Here is an 18,341-nt window from a genome sequence, read left to right as displayed (position 1 = left end):
CAATATTAAAACCATCCGTTTTACTGGATCCAACATGTATGCACATGCACTGCCTTGGAGACTCTGTTCTTTCTCTTTTCCCCTTGTGACACTCTACATTCTCCCCTTGCTCCCCGCTAGTCACTCTGTTTTCCTCCAATCTCTCAACTTGATCCCATTTCCTTCCTACCCACTCAGTCACTTTGATTTCTGTTCAGCTGTTCAAACTGCAGAACACATAGATCTGAAAGAGGAAGCTGGAAAGATGGCAAAGTCAAAGCCACACTGCCTACCTGTGAATTCTCTCTCCCACTTTTTCTTATCTAGAGCATGGCTTTGTGACCTTCCACACTATTCTGAATGACACAATGTCTGCTGAACTGCACAAAAGCCACACCTTCCATGTGCTGATTGAGGCGTATCCAAGCCCAACCATCGTTTGGCTTCAGAATAATCAGCCCCTGACTTCAGAGAGCAACAGTGAATTTGCCATCAGCACCAGGAATTCCTCAGAAACCAAGTAAGTGTCTGCTGTCGGATGAGCTAGCAAAATCAGCCAGGGAGTGTGACCCTGGTTGCTCCTTCTGGATCTTTCAGTGGCTGTTAATGCTGTCCACCACTGCATCCTCCAAGAACATCTCTGTGAGTTGAAGGCACTGATCTGTTGTGGTTCTGCTCCTACCTGCAAGACTAGTCTCAAAGAATGGTATTGGGAGTCTATGCCACACCCTAGCAACATAGCTGCAGGGTGCCACAAGGCACTATTTTATCCCTGATGCTACTTAGCATCTATATGAAGCTGTTGGGAGTAGTCATCTGGGGCGCACAATCCTGATCACACCCAGCTGTGAGTCTCCATTAAGGCTGTGTGCAAGCTGAACCAGTGCCTGCCTGGATGCAGTGAATGAGGGCTCACAAAATGAATCCTGTTAAAAGCAGAGACACTGTGTCTGAGTGGTTCCTAGGTCCAGGAACTGGGCATTTCGTCTTTTCTAGAAGGGGTTGCACTGCTTCTGAAGGAATAGGTATGCTGTTGAGGCTTTGGGAGCACCTTTGCACATGGAGGCCCAAGTCTTCTCTGTGGCAAAGAGTGCCTATCACCAGCTTCAGGTGGTACATGAACTGTGCCATTTCCTGGGCAGGTGCCACCATCACTCATACACTGGCAATCTTGTTCAGAGAAAATGGCATCCATCAGAGCAACCAAGGTGAATTTCTGGCCCGAAACCTGGCCTGAACCCAGATTGGAATGGGTCCAAATAATCAATTTCCTCCAAAAGTTCCTGCAGCTGAACCACCACTCCCCTCATGAGCACCTTGCCCCAAAAGGGGATCTTAGTGACCAATCAGTAGTTATCAGCTACCTCAGACTCCAGGGATCATGTTTTTCTGGGGTGGATACACTACCACCTCCTTCAATGTGGCAGGGACCATCCCCTCATACAAAGATGCATTAACCATTGCCTGGATCCACATGGTCACACACACCCGGTCAGCCTGCATGAACAAACCAGGATGGGAAAAAGATGACAGAGCAAGTACTATGACTACAGTGTGCTTCGAAAGCACTGTGGCTTTCCTTTTCTGTATATAGTAGGGGGGAAATTCCTGCCTTGAAAGAAAGAAAAAAGTCTCTTTTAGCCCATGATGGGCAATTCTCTGGATTGCTCCAATAATTTTACAAGAGTCTTCAAATTTAGTTTGATTGAAGGGACTTGGCAGAAATGCCACTTTAACTGTAGCAGGTTTCGTGCTTCTACATGAGCTGATCATCTGCTCCAGCATCTTAATTTACATAAGGTTCTAATTCCTCCAGGTACCATACTACTCTAACCCTTGTGAGGGTGAAACAGAGTGAGGGAGGTTTATATACTGTCCGAGCATTCCACGAAGATGACTTGAAAGAGCTCTCCTTCACCTTACAGATTAATGGTGAGCAGATTTCTTTGCAAAAATTTATCTTGCACTAGGAAATTATTTATCAACCCAGCTCATTTAAACAAAAGCAACACAAATGTCAAGGGCAGGGAACTAGCATTGTCCCACTGCCAAAGGGATTGACACTGCACTCACTTCTGTACCACTGATCAAATGAGTCTCTTTTCTTTTCTTTTTTGCAAATATGCTTTATTGTTTTGAAGTACAAATACAAAGCCATAGCACAGTAAACAAACAAAAACCAATTGTAGGGAACAGCATTGATGACAGAGGCGCACCAATAAAATCAGAGTGGTGCATATTTCACATCCCTGGCTCCCTCCCACTGCACTGCAGACCTTGCCAAAGACTCACATGCAAAACTGGAGGATTAACTGAATGCAGGTTTCTATTTGCAGAGCTTAGGAAAGGAAAACATACTTTGTCAGACTGTCATGTTTCATCAAGTCTCTGGCCTCTTTGCTGTACTGTATTAAGCACTCAGAAAGAGTGGGTACATTTTTCATGCAAAAGTTACATCTGTGATCATGTTTACTCTGGCATTTACTCCGCCACCACATGTGGCATCCATACATGTGGAGTTTTAGCATGCTTGCAATCAGCAGTGCGGTTGTGTATGGCAGTACTGTGTGAATGTTGCACGTGAATGGGCCTGCCCATGTGGCAGGTGCTTTTTAACATGGCAGGCCAAGTATTCTAGAATGTTTTCATAGGTAAGTCCAGGTCACTCTCTCTTGGCCCTCTCATTCTGCTCTCTCTTTCACGGTGTGCTTGCTAAGTCCATAAGAATTGCTTTGCTGGATCAATAGAGAGCAAAAACCCTTGCAGATAACTCCGCCTCGAGACTTCAGAGACAAACACCCCATGGGAAACTCTGCTTCACTCCTGTGACAGAAGATGCAAGGACAAAGTTCTCCACACAGGTAAGCAAGGAAGGGGAAGTCCATGCCTCAAAGTACGAATCCTGTACATGACATGACATGACATACCTTCCATGTTCCCAATTCCTCACAATGTTGGAAACTTCATATTGGTAAACGACCCTTCCCAGCAGCAGTATAGAGACATATATAGTGGGATCGAGCTGCGGAGACATACTTGCAATGCCAGCATTACTGCAGCATATCTGGGCAGGCCTATGACAAGTCAAGATGACAGTGAGGTTAGGGCCATATGGATGTCCCGGTGGAAGTAATGGAATGCTGGTAGCAGTCCCACCAGTGCCAGCATGGCCCTAATCTCTCCACTATCTCAGATAAGCAGTGTTGGGAGGGTGGCTCCACCCCACCTCACCCATTGCCACTGCTCAGCAGATAGCACAAATTTATTCCACACAGGGCACACATCATAAATAGGGAGGAAGAACTACACCAGACACCGTGAAGGCAGCAGAAAGCACAGCTATTTCTGCTGGAGAAAACCAAGCACTCATTTCAACCACCGCGGCAGCTGCTTCTGGCCAAAAACACATGACCTCTTTTTCTTTGCAGGATCAGGACTTGGCACGTGAAGAGGAGTAAACAGTAGCAGCAGCCAGAATTCCACTACAGCTCCCCTACATGGGATAGGTGAGTTTTGTTTCTGTGACCATTGACAGATGAGTCTCTGAATGCAGTTGTTGTTGAGATTTAAGCCATTATCAGGAGGAACTGATAACAGTTGTCAGGCGTCTCCAGGCCGGGGGGGGCAGGGGGGCGGGTCTGAGGCACGGGACGTGGAAGAGCACTAAGGTTAAAGCATTTTGTTTTCATCACTTGCTCACAACCACCTGCTGGGCATCTGGGCACCGGAACAACATAATATTGACCATTACTCATCACTGCCCCTGTGTCTCTCTTTCCAGGTAACCCTCCAACAGGTGCAGATGCAAGTCTGGTTCCAAGTCCAACAGAATGTGGACTGTGATCGAGGCCTGCAGCAAGACCTGCCACAACAACAGCTGCCAGAGTGAATGCAATTGCTTCCACATGGGATCACCACCATTTGCTTTCACAGTGTTCCTGTACCTGTGCAAGCTGCTTCACAGACAGCCATGTAGCAGGTGCAGTCACACACTAGGATGCGGATGCAGTAACAGCAAAATATGTTCCTGGTACCCTGTTGTGTGTCATGCAGCTTTCAAAGGCCTAGGAGCCCTGCTGGAACAAGAAAGTTGGGAACCCCATGTGCCCATCTTAATTTCTGAACCTATTCTCCCACTGTGACTGTTCAATAAAATCGCTTGTTTGACAACTGTTTCTGTGTGATAATAACGCAAAGCGGAAAGGGATTTCCCTCCCCCCCCACCTGTACCCACCTTCACAATGGAGCTCCTAATGGAAGAGGGTCTGTGGCAGGAATGAAGCACTTTTGGCCCTTCAGATGTTGCTGGGAGGACTGCAACTTCTATCATTCCTGGCCACTGCTGATGGGAGCAGGAGTTCAGCAACAACATATTGAATGCCACAAGTTCCTCATCCCTAGCCTAAAGCATCAAACACTTCCACATCCCACCAGAGCTCAGGTTATGCATTGTATTCAGCTTCTGAATGGAGAGATGTAGAAAGTTGAGTCCCCTAAAGATCAGTATTAGGACCTGTGCTTTTTAACTTGTTATATAAATGATCTGGGGATAGGGGTGAGCAATGAGGTGGCCAGGTTTGCTGATGATACTAAATGGTTTGTGGTCATTAAAACAAAAAGATTGTGAAGAGCTCCGAAAGGACCTCTCCAAACTGAGTGAAAAGGTGTAAAAATGGCAAATGGAATTCAGCGTGATTCATGTTGGAGCGAAAAATCTTAATTTCACAAATATGCTCATGGAATCTAAATGGGCAGTGACTGACCAAGGGCAAGAAGTCATAGCAGATAGCTCAATGAAGATGTCAAGCCAGTGTGTGGCAGCTGTGAAAAAGGCAAATTCCTTGCTCGGGATCTTTAGGAAAGGAATTGAAAATAAAGCTGCAGATATCATACATGCCATTATACAAATCTATGGTGTGATTGCATTTGGAATACCGTGTACAGTTCTGGCTGTCTCACCTCAAAAAACAAAATATGTTGTAGATAGGATTCGAAAACGGTTCAGCAAAGGGCAGCCAAAATGATGAAAGGGATAGAGCAGCACTCCTATGAGAAAAGATTGTAGTATTTGGGACTTTTTGGTTTAGGGAACAGGTGAGTCAGAGGCGACACGATAGAAGTTTATTAAGTGATGCATTGCATGGAGAAAGTGCCCCCTCCCTTTCTAATAATAGAACTCATGGACATGCAATGAAGCCGAATGTTGGCAGTTTCAGGATAAACAGAAGAAAGTACTTCTTCACACAGCACATAGTTCAACTATGGAACTCTCCCAGGAGGCAGTGATGGCCACCAACCATAGCCACAATGCCTATGTTCTGCCTTCATTGTCAGAGGCATTATGCCTCTGAATACCAGTTGCTGGAAATTGCATGAGGGCAGACTGCTTGCAGGTTTCCATGGGCATCTAGTTGGCCACTGTGAGAACAGGATGCTGGACTATATGAGCCATTGGCCTCATCAGCAGGCTGGTCTTATGTTCTCTAGCAAAAGGACAGCATCCTGGTATCTCACCATCTCCCTGGTGAACCATACAATCAGACTGTGTGAAGACTCTGCTACGTTAGTCAAAATACAGCATTATAAATACTTTATAACACTGTGGCACCGGATGGCGCTGTAGAGCTGAAATCGCAACTCAATGATATTTTCAATTGTGAGCTTTACAATGGTTTTTCCTTTGGCCTTTTTTTTTTGCAGATTGTTTTCAGAGCATTTTGTGTGTAGGTGTGTAGAATTCAGCGGTCAGCAAGGTTTATCTTGCCTGGGCCAGATCGGTCCTGTGGAGATCCCTCTGTGGGCCAGATTGCACGTGCGCCTGCGATTTTTGGCATCGGCATCGGCATCTGCATCTGCACAGATGCGATTTTCGGCGCTGCGGAAGCGAGTCCCCACGCCGTGCTGCGCCAGTTTAGCGCAGCGCGCGAGTGGGCAACTCAGTTTGGGGGCAGCTTGTGGGCCAGTCAAACGACCTCCACAAGCCGCTTCCGGCCCATAGGCCTTAGCTTCCTGACCCCTGGTGTAGATCTAGCCTGAAATGAAGGCTGAAGGGGCAGATACATAACAAGATCTGCTGGAGCAATAAGCAGCAGACAATGGAAAACCACATGTGGGTGAATAGGATCAAGGAGGTGGGAAGGATGACAAGCATCCACAAGTCAGTCCATGGAATACCGTACTTTTTGCTCTATAAGAGTCACTTTTCCCCTCCTAAAAAGTAAGGGAAAATGTGTGTGCGTCTTATGGAGTGAATGCAGGCTGCGCAGCTATCCCAGAAGCCAGAACAGCAAGAGGGATCGCTGCTTTCGCTGCGCAGCGATCCCTCTTGTTGTTCTAGCTTCTGAGATTCAGAATATTTTTTTTTCTTATTTTCCTCCTCCAAAAACTAGGTGCGTCTTATGGTCTGGTGCGTCTTATAGAGCGAAAGATACGGTAACTTCCTCTGACTGGCTATGGTGCTTTGCTGTTCTAGCCTGTGACCTCCCAGCCAGTTCTACCATGTGACCACATGTAGGCTTTGAACCTGGGATCTAATGTGTGTTAAACCTACAAGGCAACAGTTCCATCTGGTGGCTCCTAAGGCTTGGTGTATATGACTAGATTCAAGGGTTGGGCAGCTGGAAGGTCACAAATGTCCTGTGATGGGTGCTGCTCTGTTTGTTCTCTCTGGAAGTGCACAGGATCACAACTATATATTGACACACACACCAGCATTAGCAACCTACAGTGCAGCAAAAGCACAGGATTTCTCTGTAACCAATTGACTCACAAGAGCATCACAATTGTTAGGGCGATTTTCAATGAGTTTGAGCCCTGAAATTCAGCACACATGTAAATGCCCTGATTATTAGGTTGGGAAATCAGGAAATGGAATGTTTATATATACACCATCAAAATTAGGGACTCAAATTGGACTACTATGTTTCTGATTCTGGGTATTTATCAATAATAGTATCATTTGTAATACAAATGTTTCTTTCGGGTGGCAGAGGTGGGGGTCTGTTTTCTGAGAATTGTTTATTCCAACCACCTCCTTCCTACCTTTTAAGCAGCTCCTTGTTTTCTTGTGTTCTTTCCTCCAATATAACCAGTACCAGCAAAGGTGACCCATTTGAGAGAGGACAGCAACACGACCAGTGGGGAGCAAACGGTGACCTGCATCACAGAAGGAATGCCCCAGCCAGAGGTTGTCTGGTATACCTGCAATAATGCCAAATGGTAAGGAGATCACTTCTGAAGGGCCTGTTTGGTACATTTGTGCTTGGGACTTCCAGTAGCATAGGATGGAATTAAAATATGATGGAATAGGAGTCTCAATAAATGACCAGATGCAGCTTCAGCAAGGGGGCTGCATCATGTACTTTCAGGGTCATACTTGATGTTGCACTGAATGTCTCCAACTAGACCTCGCATACAATCATGTGCACACTTACTTTTAAGTAAGCAGGCATAGGACTGGGTTGCAGCAGTTTAGATGGAGCATGAATGAATCAAACATCTGAAGAAGCTGAGCTGTCTTCCATTGGCTGATTATCTTCAACAACAGGTGTGATGCAGAAGCCACCAAAACCCTGGTGAATGCCTCTGAAGAGATGGTTCTGGAAACAAACACCACTTACCGAGATGATATGAGGATTTACATCGTGACAAGCAAGCTGCACCTCCACAGAGTAGATGAGCCAGTCTTCCTCAGTTGTGCTACTCAAAACCTCTTGGGCACGGATACTCAGAACATCACCTTAGTCCCAGACAGTGAGTTTCACAGCATGTCTCGTATAATACGTGTGTGTGCATGCGCACACAGCAATGTTTATTTCAGCGTTGGATTGTAGGAACATCGTCATGTCCTCGGCTTATGCCATATGTCCCATCTGATATCCCTAGAACAATATGGCAGTGTTTAAATTAACTCACAGGAGCACAAGTTATAGAGGCACAGTAAGAGAAAATGAAGAGGCATAGTTCCAAAAGCAGATGGTGTTAAGTGAGTGAGAAAATACTGAACAGGGAAGCATGAATGTGATAAATGCATAGCCTAGCTTCTCCTACAGGTTCAGTGCCTGCAAAGCTTGCCACCACCATTCCTTTTGACTGCAGTTATCCTCTGTGTGCCCCAAACCATAAAAGGTTTGAGAAAGGCAAAGGGGGTGGAAGTGTACAATCTTTTCAAATGTTTGTTTTCTCTGCCTCCCCAATCCCTCACAGGGATACACCGAGTCAGGCTAATGGTGCATTTAGTTCTACATTTTTTAATCACAGTCTTACCCCGGCGTTTCAGGCAGGAGCCTTTCCAAACCCTGCCTGGAAATGCCAGGAATTGAATCTGGGATCTTTCATGTGCAAAGCATGAGTTCTGCCATGGAGCTACAGTCCTTCCCATACCAGATATAGCAGCAAAGCAATCAGCAACATACTGCAACATTGCATTGTGTTTCTCAATCCTTTGCTGTTCTCTGTGGCTCTATATAGCTATGGCTTCTTTGGCTTCTTTGTTGTGTGATCACCACAACCCTATATGAGCTGCTTTACAAAACTCTGAAGGAGACCAACGATGCAAGCTGAGCAATGAAGTTGAGTATGTGACAAAACAGTCAATGTGATTGTTTTGGCACATGCCCACATCCTAGTTATTCTTAATGTTCAATGATAATATACCACACTACTGCAGAGACTGATGAGAAGTAGCAGAGATGTCAGCCTGTGTTGAGAAATGGGGATTTGGGCATACGGTGGTGAGTCAGTCACACAAGACATTCCTCTTGCTCTTGAAGACACGCCTGTTTAGAAAAGCACCAACGCATGCAGAGGAAAAAGCAAAATAACCACTTAGGGCTTGAAGATGTATATGCTCAGATGTACATGCAGGGCAGAGGTTCATTTCAGACCTTTTTATGAATGCATAGAGGTCAGGCATCTGCAGTCCCATTCCACCTCTCTTTCATGTTGGTTTTTTTTAAAAATAATGTCCATAATGGTGTCTTGTTGTGATCATAGTAGGACTCCACAGATTATGACAGATATCTGAGGTGGCTTCCCGTTATATATAAATAGTATCTGGCAGGAGTTGCAGGACCTTGGATAGCTCCAAGCAGGTAATTTACACTGATAAAAGTCCTGTTTGGGCATTTGCTTGGATATATGGGGTTGTAGTCAACTAATGTTTACTCAGAGTAGACCCACTGAAATGAATGGCCATGACTAACTTAAGCCTGTTGAGTAAAAAGATAGTTGACTCCAACCTTCTTCAGAATCAGACACACACAAGACCCACCTTCAAATGTCCCTGAGTGTCCCAGCACTGCCCACTCAGTTATCGACGTTTCCCTGTTGAGTGGGGAAGGTTTACAGGTTTGCTGATGGTTTCTGGTTTTAATATGAGGTGAGCCTCTGGCAGTGTTTGTGCATCTTTGTTTTTTAAACAATGGCATGTTCTTTTTATTTCTCTTAGTGTAAGCATCTCTAGCTGAAAAGTGGCTTTAAAATATACATCTAAGCAAATAAAATGTGTTTTGGTATTCTCTTGATTAGAATGGGACCTTATGTTTCTGTATACATTTAATATTTCAGATTTGCCCTTTAAAGTGATAATCATCTCAGTTATCCTGGCCTTGCTGGTGCTCATGTTTATTTTCCTAGTGATCCTCGTTGCTGTGTGGCGAAAGGTAAGAGCATGCTTGACTCTTTTCTGTGTTTCAGTAAAAGTCCTGTAGCGAGCCTGGTAGTGATATTATTTCCCTACTGTTAAGCGTTTTTTGAGAGAATGAGTTCAACAATTTGGAAAAGGGCCTGTATGACTAGGGGACAGATTCCTGACCCAAACCCCAGAGATCTGCTGGTAGTCAGTGTAGAAAATATTGAACCAGATGGACTAATAGTCTGACTTGGTGCAAGGCAGCTTTCTATGTTCCTATGCTCCTGATTGATTGGCTGAGCAACCATGAAGCTTTAGCTGTTCAGGTACAGGGAGCCTCAGGAATCCAGTGGTAATAGTTGCTAGGCTGAAGCAGTTCAGTTACCACTATGAACTGTCAGTAGACAAGGATTTAGGCATGCACATCTAGAATAAGCCTGGAATATAAATAAGGAATTATTCCCAGAAAATCCACTAATGTCTGTGGGAGAATCTTACTCACCAGAGTTAGTAGGAGACACACAATATATTTTCCAGATTGTAAAACAATTTCCCCTCATTATGAATTGCCAACTTATTTTAAAAAAATAAAAAACCACCAGTTAGTAAAAATGGAAAGTTTCAGGAACCAAATGGCCATTTGGAAATTTGGGGGAGCACTTCTTTTTGATAAGATGATAAATAGCAATGGAAGTGTGGCTGCTTTCATGTGGCTGTTCCATGGTGGGCAGGTGGATAAAGCTATAGAGCAATTCAGGATGGCTGTGCCCACTTAAGCCTCATTGATTTCAATAAGAATTAGGTGTGCATAATTCTGTGGTCATTGTGTTCATAATGTCATCACTTCATTTGATTAGCCTTCCTGGAGAGGCAGAAACCATCCCTCGGATAGAGGTCTTGATATGTGGAGATTGGGGAAATGTGTGGATGTGCTTACTGAAAACTACATGGACACCTAATCTTGCCAGGCTTCCTGGATACCAACACAGCACAGTCCTTTCTAACACCTTCCTTTCCCTTTCCTTAGAAGCCTCGCTATGAAATCCGCTGGAAGGTGATTGAATCAGTCAGCTCTGATGGACATGAATATATCTATGTGGACCCCATGCAGCTTCCATATGACTCCAGCTGGGAGGTTCCCAGAGACAAGCTTGTGCTAGGTGAGGGGAATAGCAGGCCATGGGAAAGGATTCGTGCTTAAATGGTTAGTGCCACTAAGCAGAAGGGCAGATCTGTTCCAGGACTACTACCTCCATGTCTTGCTTGGACTACAACTTCCAATACTACAGGAGATGAGGAATGATTTTTGTAGTCCACCGTAGAGCCACCTTCTTCAGTCCTCTGCATTTGGATACTGGAGGGTAGTACACAGAAAAAGCACTTCAAGTTTCCATAGCAGAATTCAATAGCTGCAGCACTAACTCAACTTCCAGGTAGACAATGCACCACTAGGGGGAACCAGAAAGCTGTGGCATGCTATTGCAACACTTGTTCAGCAATATCATTAATTTGCAAGTTGCTCCTGTCTTAGAAGGAGCGGTACAGAAAGACTCCTGCCATGCAGGGAAGAGGAAGCAGCGCCATACAATAGCGGCTGGGGAGTGATCAGCAAATGCACTAATGGGGATGGGTTCCCAATTATACTGAGGCCACTAGGCACATATTCTCATAATCAGAGAATATGTAAAGAGATAAGCAGCTATAAATGAGATGCTGTGGAATTTGCAAGAAATTCCCCACCTAGCGGTCCCAAGTAGAATGCATCCAATGTTGTTTAGAAGAAAGCGTGACTAGCGCAGGAGTCTTATCGGTCATGTGGAAACCATCTCTTGCCCAGACATCATAACTCCCAACTTTAGTCACTCCCCAGTGGAATAACTCATGCTGTCCAATCGTTCAAGTAAAGAGCTGAACATTTTCCACACAGCTGTTCTGCGGACTCCTCCCATTACTGTTAATAGCTGGAAAGTCCTAAAGTTATGGTTTTCTTATGTTGCTCCTGATGGAGAATATGCCTTCATCTTCCTGCTGCAGGACGCACACTGGGCTCCGGGGCCTTTGGGCGTGTGGTGGAAGCAATAGCCCACAGCCTGAGCCACTCACAGTCTACCATGAGAGTTGCTGTGAAAATGCTTAAGTGTGAGTTTGGAATCTTCTCTCCCCCTCGCTGCCAAGTGTTCGCACCCCCTTTCCATGCACCTTGTCTTTCTAATATATTTTCACCATCTTCTGCCTGTGTCTTCAGTGTTCACTGGCCTTGCTCATGTGACACGCATGAAAGCATGCCATTAAGCAAACTGTTTCCCTAAAGAAAAAATACATAGTAACCTTTAGCCATTTCCTGAATCCAAGGTGATGTGAAATCACTTGTGGTTTGTGGCTTGCTTATGTGGTAGCCACGATATAACACTCCACAGTATGAAATACAGCCACATGGAAATCTACTTTTTGGTAGTGGCCAGGTGAGGTGAGTGATGCTCATACTGCAATCTATGCTCACCTGGATGTAATCTTCTTTGAACCCAATACTTCTGAGTAGTCACATAAAGGATTGTGCTGTCAGCCCTCAAGTGGTACAATCCAGAGGAGGTTTCCCCTTACCTGTTGTCACCTGTTGTCTCTTTCTTCCCACTTCTGATCATCTCTCTGTGTCTATCCGATTTTAACATTTTTCTGAAGATGGATGTGCCTAGAGCACTCCCCACCCCCCCCCGTACTTCTAAGCTGCTGTTCTGCATTTCATAATTTGATCCACCCATCTTACAGCTACTGCCAGAAGCAGTGAGAAGCAGGCGCTAATGTCGGAACTGAAGATCATGAGTCACCTTGGGCCTCATCTGAACATTGTCAACCTGCTTGGAGCCTGCACCAAAGGAGGTACCAGCTTCATGGCTGTGTTCCTGTGCCCTTGCCTTTCTCTTCCCCTCCATGCACATTGAAACATTTATCATTAATAGGTCTTATTTTAATCTGAGAAAATAACAAACCTGCATTGGGGCAATGAGAGTCAGGAGGGTCTCATGCTTTGCTGTTCCATCAGCTAAAGTGCTGTTCCATGTGGTTGTTTTCCGGCAGCCGAAGAAAACCTGCCAATTTCCCTGTCACTATCCAAACCTCCATGTTATGGAACTGAAAGAAAAAGGTTCACCCACCCTCTCCACCTTTTTATTTTAGACTGCCCACCAGAATGATAGCCCCCCCCCCCGCCCTGCCCCCTGTTGTGCACTTTTAATGGGTCCATTGTTATTTTGCCCTGATACTTTTAATCATTCCATTATTTTTAAAACCACATTTTCCCTCCCCCCCCAGGCCTTTAGTACTATAGAGACTGATCTCATAACAAGACAAGTTAGACACAGTAGGGGAGGGGCAGCAAATAGCTGGAAGCAAAACAGTTATTTTGATACAATGCGTAGTCCTTCCACACTTCCTGTTGCAGCTTTGTGACAGCATTGTCACATTTTCCCCATTTTCAAAGCACTAAGTAGCACACCCATAAACTGCTACAGCTGCCAATAGATGCTTGCATGCCTTTCTTTTTGGCATTCTCTCCCCTAGAGAATGCTCTGTCCCATTTGTGCCCACAGATATTTAATATGTGACACTTATAGAAATGATTAGTTGTTTGGCCAGTCAGCCTGCATACTTACAAACATGGACCAGTGCTAGTGGAGCTCCGCACAACAACTTGCGCACACATCTATGCAACTCCTCAGAAAATGCCTCTACTTAATCTAAATAAATGAAAGCAGAAGGTGTGACATGTAAATGCAAACAGGCAGCCTTGAGCAACAAAAGGCCTGGTTCGCACACTAACCTAGCACGGGATCCATGCTGTGTTGTCAAATAGCAGGCAGGAGGCAACATGCAACGCAAGTGCTTCCGAAGGAGCACTTGCTTTAAAACATGTGGAGACAAAGCAAGCAATGTCGCTTTCAACTCTGACAAAGAAATAATGCACGCACACCTATTTTTCACACTTGGGTGGTAAAATCTATGTCTAGCTGCACCACTGCCAGCAGGGATTCACTTAACAGAATATCCCTCCTGGCATGCAAGTTTTCAATGCAGAGGGTTGGCTGTTGTTGTTGTTGCTTGTAGAAGTATTCAGCAACATGAGCCCCACACTTGCAGTCTGAAGTGGGTTACCATTTCTGTAAGGCCACAATTGCCCTATTCTCGAGTCATAGTCAAGGAAAGCAATCCTCCTACCTGGATGGCTAGAGCTGTTCTTCTTCTCTGCAGGCCCTATCTACATCATAACAGAGTACTGTCGCTATGGAGACCTGGTGGACTACTTGCACAGGAACAAGCACACCTTCCTGCAGTGCTGCAGTGAGAAAGCCAAGCAGGAAGCAGAGGTGTATGGGAATGCCCCCACTGAGGACAGGGTGCAGAGGTACCTGCTGTTTGACACTCTCCCCTCTCTTTAGCGCATGCTACTGTTATTCCATCGCCATCTACATACAGGAGTGTGGCCTTTCTGAAACGGAAACCTGTGAATTATAGCATCTCTGTAAACAAGTTTAAAGGATAGCAAATTCAGCACAGAGCTGGCTTTCCCTTGCATTTGCGTGTGTGCTTATTTTAGTTCTACATTTCTAAGGCGGACTGTTTTGCAATCGGTATCAAGGGAGTTGACATCTAGATTCCAGTACAGTTTTGCCCGAGTTGTTTGTTTTGCTCAAAGAGGATTTACATAAGCATTTCCCTCAGTCATGGGGCTGACATTTGGAATCGCCCCAAAGTGAGAGCCCCCTGGAACTCAGTTGCATGTAACAAAGATGCATATGCATTTGCCCCACATGTGACTCTTTACTACTTAATTCACTCCGTTGAGATTATCGTGAATTGCAGCACGTAGAAAATCAAAGGCCAACTGTTGATCCCATTCCAGATGTGCAAGGAATATTTTAGCAGAACAATGCAGATGGTTGAAGCAATTCCCTCAAGCCAAACTAAAAATAAAATAAAACAATGCCCACTAAGGAAGGGACATTCTTCAGGAAGATTCTTGTTGTTGTTTAGTTGTGTCCGACTCTTCGTGGCCCCATGGACCAGAGCACGCCAGGCACTCCTGTCTTCCACTGCCTCCCGCAATTTGGTCAAACTCATGCTGGTAGCTTCGAGAACACTGTCTAACCATCTCGTCCTCTGTTGTCCCCTTCCCAACATCAGGGGCTTTTCCAGGGAGTCTTCTCTTCTCATGAGATGGCCAAAGTATTGGAGCCTCAGCTTTAGGATCTGTCTTTCCAGTGAGCACTCAGGGCTGATTTCCTTCAGAATGGATACGTTTGATCTTCTTGCAGTCCATGGGACTCTCAAGAGTCTCCTCCAGCACCATAATTCAAAAGCATCAATTCTTCGGCGATCAGCCTTCTTTATGGTCCAGCTCTCACTTCCATGCATCACTACTGGGAAAACCATAGCTTTAACTATACGGACCTTTGTTGGCAAGGTGATGTCTCTGCTTTTTAAGATTCTTACATGGTCTAAATAAACTTCTCCCCTCTTTGCAGCCATGTTTCCTTATCTGTGGAAAGTGATGGGGGCTACATGGATATGAGCAAGGATGAGTCATTGGATTATGTGCCCATGTCAGTGCCCATGTCAGATATGAAGGGTGAAATCAAGTACGTGGACATTGATGCCTCCAATTATGGTACTACCTATGAGCTGGACAGCTATTCACCATCAGGTAAGAGAAGTGACAGAGACAGGCTGCATGCATGGGTGTCCAGTCATACCAATGTGAAACAGTTTAATTGCTTCAAAATCCAATATTCAGAACTGAAGGTGTTGTCTGTGTCATCCTTAAATTGTATTTTCAGTGTCAGGAGAAGTAAGCATCTAATATTACTCCTGATATCTCTTGGTCCCATGTTTTAGCAAGGCTTTTATTGTGTGGGTGTAGGCGTAGTTAGACCTGTGTGATGTCTGATTGTATCTCTGCTCCTTGTTTTCAGCTTCTGAAAAGGTGGCGTTGATAAATGAGTCTCCTCTCCTCAGCTATGTGGATCTTGTTGGAATTAGTTTTCAGGTTGCCAATGGAATGGAGTTCCTAGCTTCCAAAAATGCAAGTACTTTTTATATTCAGAATGATGTAATAATACCTAGGGATGACTGGCTTCAAAGTCTTTTTGGGCATGTCTGTGGAAAATGAAATTAATGGAAGCAGGTAGAAGGGTTTAGGATCAGCTAGCTTTAGTACATTTCATTATAAAAAGAGACAGGATGTTTGAGTCATGTGGTATTAGCCATCCTTTAGACATTGCTGCTTCTTCCTTCTTCTTGGGAACTGGCAATATTATCTCATTACACGAGGGTGCAGACCAGAGACATGACACAGTGAAGGTAGGCTGCATATCATGAAGTTAATTCATTTATTCATCCAGGTAATTTCTATCCCACTTACATTTTTAGCAAAACATCTTCAGCGGTTTATAATACAATGTAATATGAACAAATAAACTTATTATAATGCAATGATATGCAGTCTAGCTTCACTGTAAAATCAAAAGTATTTTGCGTGCACACACACACACACACACACTATAAAAATCCATCTCTTCTGGAGATATCTCATGTGCTCTGTGACATCTTGCCAGAAGCCATTGCTGCTGCTCCACTAGCAGCGGAGGCAGCAGAATGGGCAGGGCATCTATGGGGGCATTGCTTCTTAGGCTTCTGCTGCCTGAGGCAGCTGCCTCACCTCACCTCACCTCATAGAGGTGCTGGCCATGTTGATATGACTTGTAGTAGGGAAGGTGATCTGTTAGGTACCCTGGCACTAAGCTGTTTAGGGCTTTATAAGTCAGTAGTATCTCTTCTTGGCTCAAGGCAGACCAGAGTTTAGTCTTGCAATACTCAGTCCCTATTTCAGGTCTTTTCGGTGCTAATATGGACTATGGAGATACCATTAAAAATGCATCTGCCAGTACTATTCCTGAAAGCAATTCTTCTCCACCCTGAGGAAGTTACCTTCCCCGTTTCAATGTAGAAATCATTGTTCATATAAGACTGCTTTTTAAAAAAATTGTTCTATGTTAAGGCGCAGATAGGTAGCCGTGTTGGTCTGCCATAGTCAAAAATAAAAATAAAAAAATTCCTACCAGTAGCACCTTAAAGACTAACTAAGTTAACTATGTTAAGGTGGTTCAAGTTCTGTGCCAAGAAAACCTACATTTTGTGACTGGTATAAATTTTACAAGTTAATAAATTCATGTATATTTTCCATGGTTTATTTTGGTTCTCGTAGTCATGGGGGAAGGGGGGGAAGCAAAAAGCTATGCAGCCACTGCATTCCCACCTCCTGGCCAATGCAAATACTGCTTTGTTCCCTTACTGGTGTCTGCAATTTCTATATACTTCCTCTGACTCTTAGAGAGCTAAACTTACTTTAAAATAGAAAGAAAGAAAGAAAGAAAGAAAGAAAGAAAGAAAGAAAGAAAGAAAGAAAGAAAGAAAGACCAAGTCTCTAAAGGTGATTAATTGCACTACCGGTCTGAATGTATGCCCTTGTGATGTATAGTCATGCACTAAACACAGCCCCCCCCCCCCACCTACGTGGCATAGCATGCATTGGGCCGCCCTTAGACAATGTAAGTATTCTTAAAGCTGCATTGCAAAGTAATGTTTGCTGCCACAGACAAACACAATTGCCATTTCACTGGGATAACTTCAGACTGTACATCACCCAATGGCATTTCAGTGATGCTGTATTATTTTTGATCCTTGCTGAGTCATCCTTTTCACAGAAGGTATTTAAAAAAACAACAACTGGGAAAAGGAAGCATGGGGAAAGTGGTCAAACTCGTGCAGACCAAGTTACTGCTAAGAGTTACCACACCTAAGCCCTGTGGTTATTTCCCAGAGAGCATTCCCGCAAGCCACAGTTGTTCTGAAACATTACACATACAACACAAATGCCACAGGCTATTAATGGTACCGCAGGTAAGCATACTGAAGCAGTGCTAATCTAAAGGCTTTTAAAAAGTTCCTTCCAGTAGCACCTTAAAGACCAACTAAGTTAAGGTGCTAAGTTAACTTAGTTGGTCTTTAAGGTGCTACTGGAAGGAACATTTTTATTTTGACTATGGCAGACCAACACGGCTACCTATCTGTAACTAAAGGCTTTTGTTAGGCAACAGACTTATGCAAGAGAATGGAGAAGTGAAAATGCAAGACAATTGCATGCAAGAAAGGTGTCATCCCTCAGGAGAGGTTCCATTCAGCAATGAACTCTGAGGCTAAAAGCACAAAGGTTCAAGAAAACACAGTTGATTAATTCCACAATGTTAGATTCTCAGGCTGTGTACTATTATTATTCCTTTGCAACCATCATCATATATAACGTGAAGAGCATATTTTCACTGCTTTCCTGCTCTGATTCCTAAACTGCAATTTCTTGCCTATGTCCCGAGTAGGAAAGGTAAATTTGGTTCAGTTTGCATTTCAGGGCAAACCTACCCAATCTGCACTTCCTACAACAATGTGTGAGCCACAACACAGCCACCCTTCAAAATTCACAAATTCTGCATTGCAATTCTCCTGCCAAGTAATGTATGCAAAAATACTAAGGGAAGATGTGCATAAAAATGCATATATACTAAATGTATATATGCAAACTAAAATGTATTATTTTAAGGAAAATTGCATAAATAAAATACATACAGATTTACAGTGGTGCCTCGCAAGACGAAATTAATTCGTTCCGCGAGTTTTTTCGTCT

General features: G+C 44.3%; 1 protein-coding gene across 2 annotated transcripts in view; it reads left to right on the top strand.

Annotated features, from left to right (window-relative positions):
* Nucleotides 1-18,341, top strand: part of PDGFRB (platelet derived growth factor receptor beta) — an 82,765-nt gene that overhangs the window by 48,965 nt on the left and 15,459 nt on the right. For both annotated transcript variants that reach the window (XM_083487971.1, XM_083487970.1), the window contains exons 7-17: nucleotides 307-499; nucleotides 1,796-1,911; nucleotides 7,071-7,197; nucleotides 7,526-7,731; nucleotides 9,547-9,641; nucleotides 10,638-10,770; nucleotides 11,645-11,749; nucleotides 12,377-12,487; nucleotides 13,856-14,009; nucleotides 15,130-15,308; nucleotides 15,577-15,686. In XM_083487971.1, the coding sequence (XP_083344097.1) occupies nucleotides 307-499; nucleotides 1,796-1,911; nucleotides 7,071-7,197; nucleotides 7,526-7,731; nucleotides 9,547-9,641; nucleotides 10,638-10,770; nucleotides 11,645-11,749; nucleotides 12,377-12,487; nucleotides 13,856-14,009; nucleotides 15,130-15,308; nucleotides 15,577-15,686 (1,529 nt within the window). The remainder of the gene's footprint in view (nucleotides 1-306; nucleotides 500-1,795; nucleotides 1,912-7,070; nucleotides 7,198-7,525; nucleotides 7,732-9,546; nucleotides 9,642-10,637; nucleotides 10,771-11,644; nucleotides 11,750-12,376; nucleotides 12,488-13,855; nucleotides 14,010-15,129; nucleotides 15,309-15,576; nucleotides 15,687-18,341) is intronic.

This window comes from Podarcis liolepis (assembly GCF_965112155.1).
Source record: "Podarcis liolepis genome assembly, chromosome: 2".
NCBI classification, from domain to species: Eukaryota; Metazoa; Chordata; class Lepidosauria; order Squamata; family Lacertidae; genus Podarcis; species Podarcis liolepis.
This window is presented reverse-complemented; position numbering and strand designations above follow the sequence as displayed.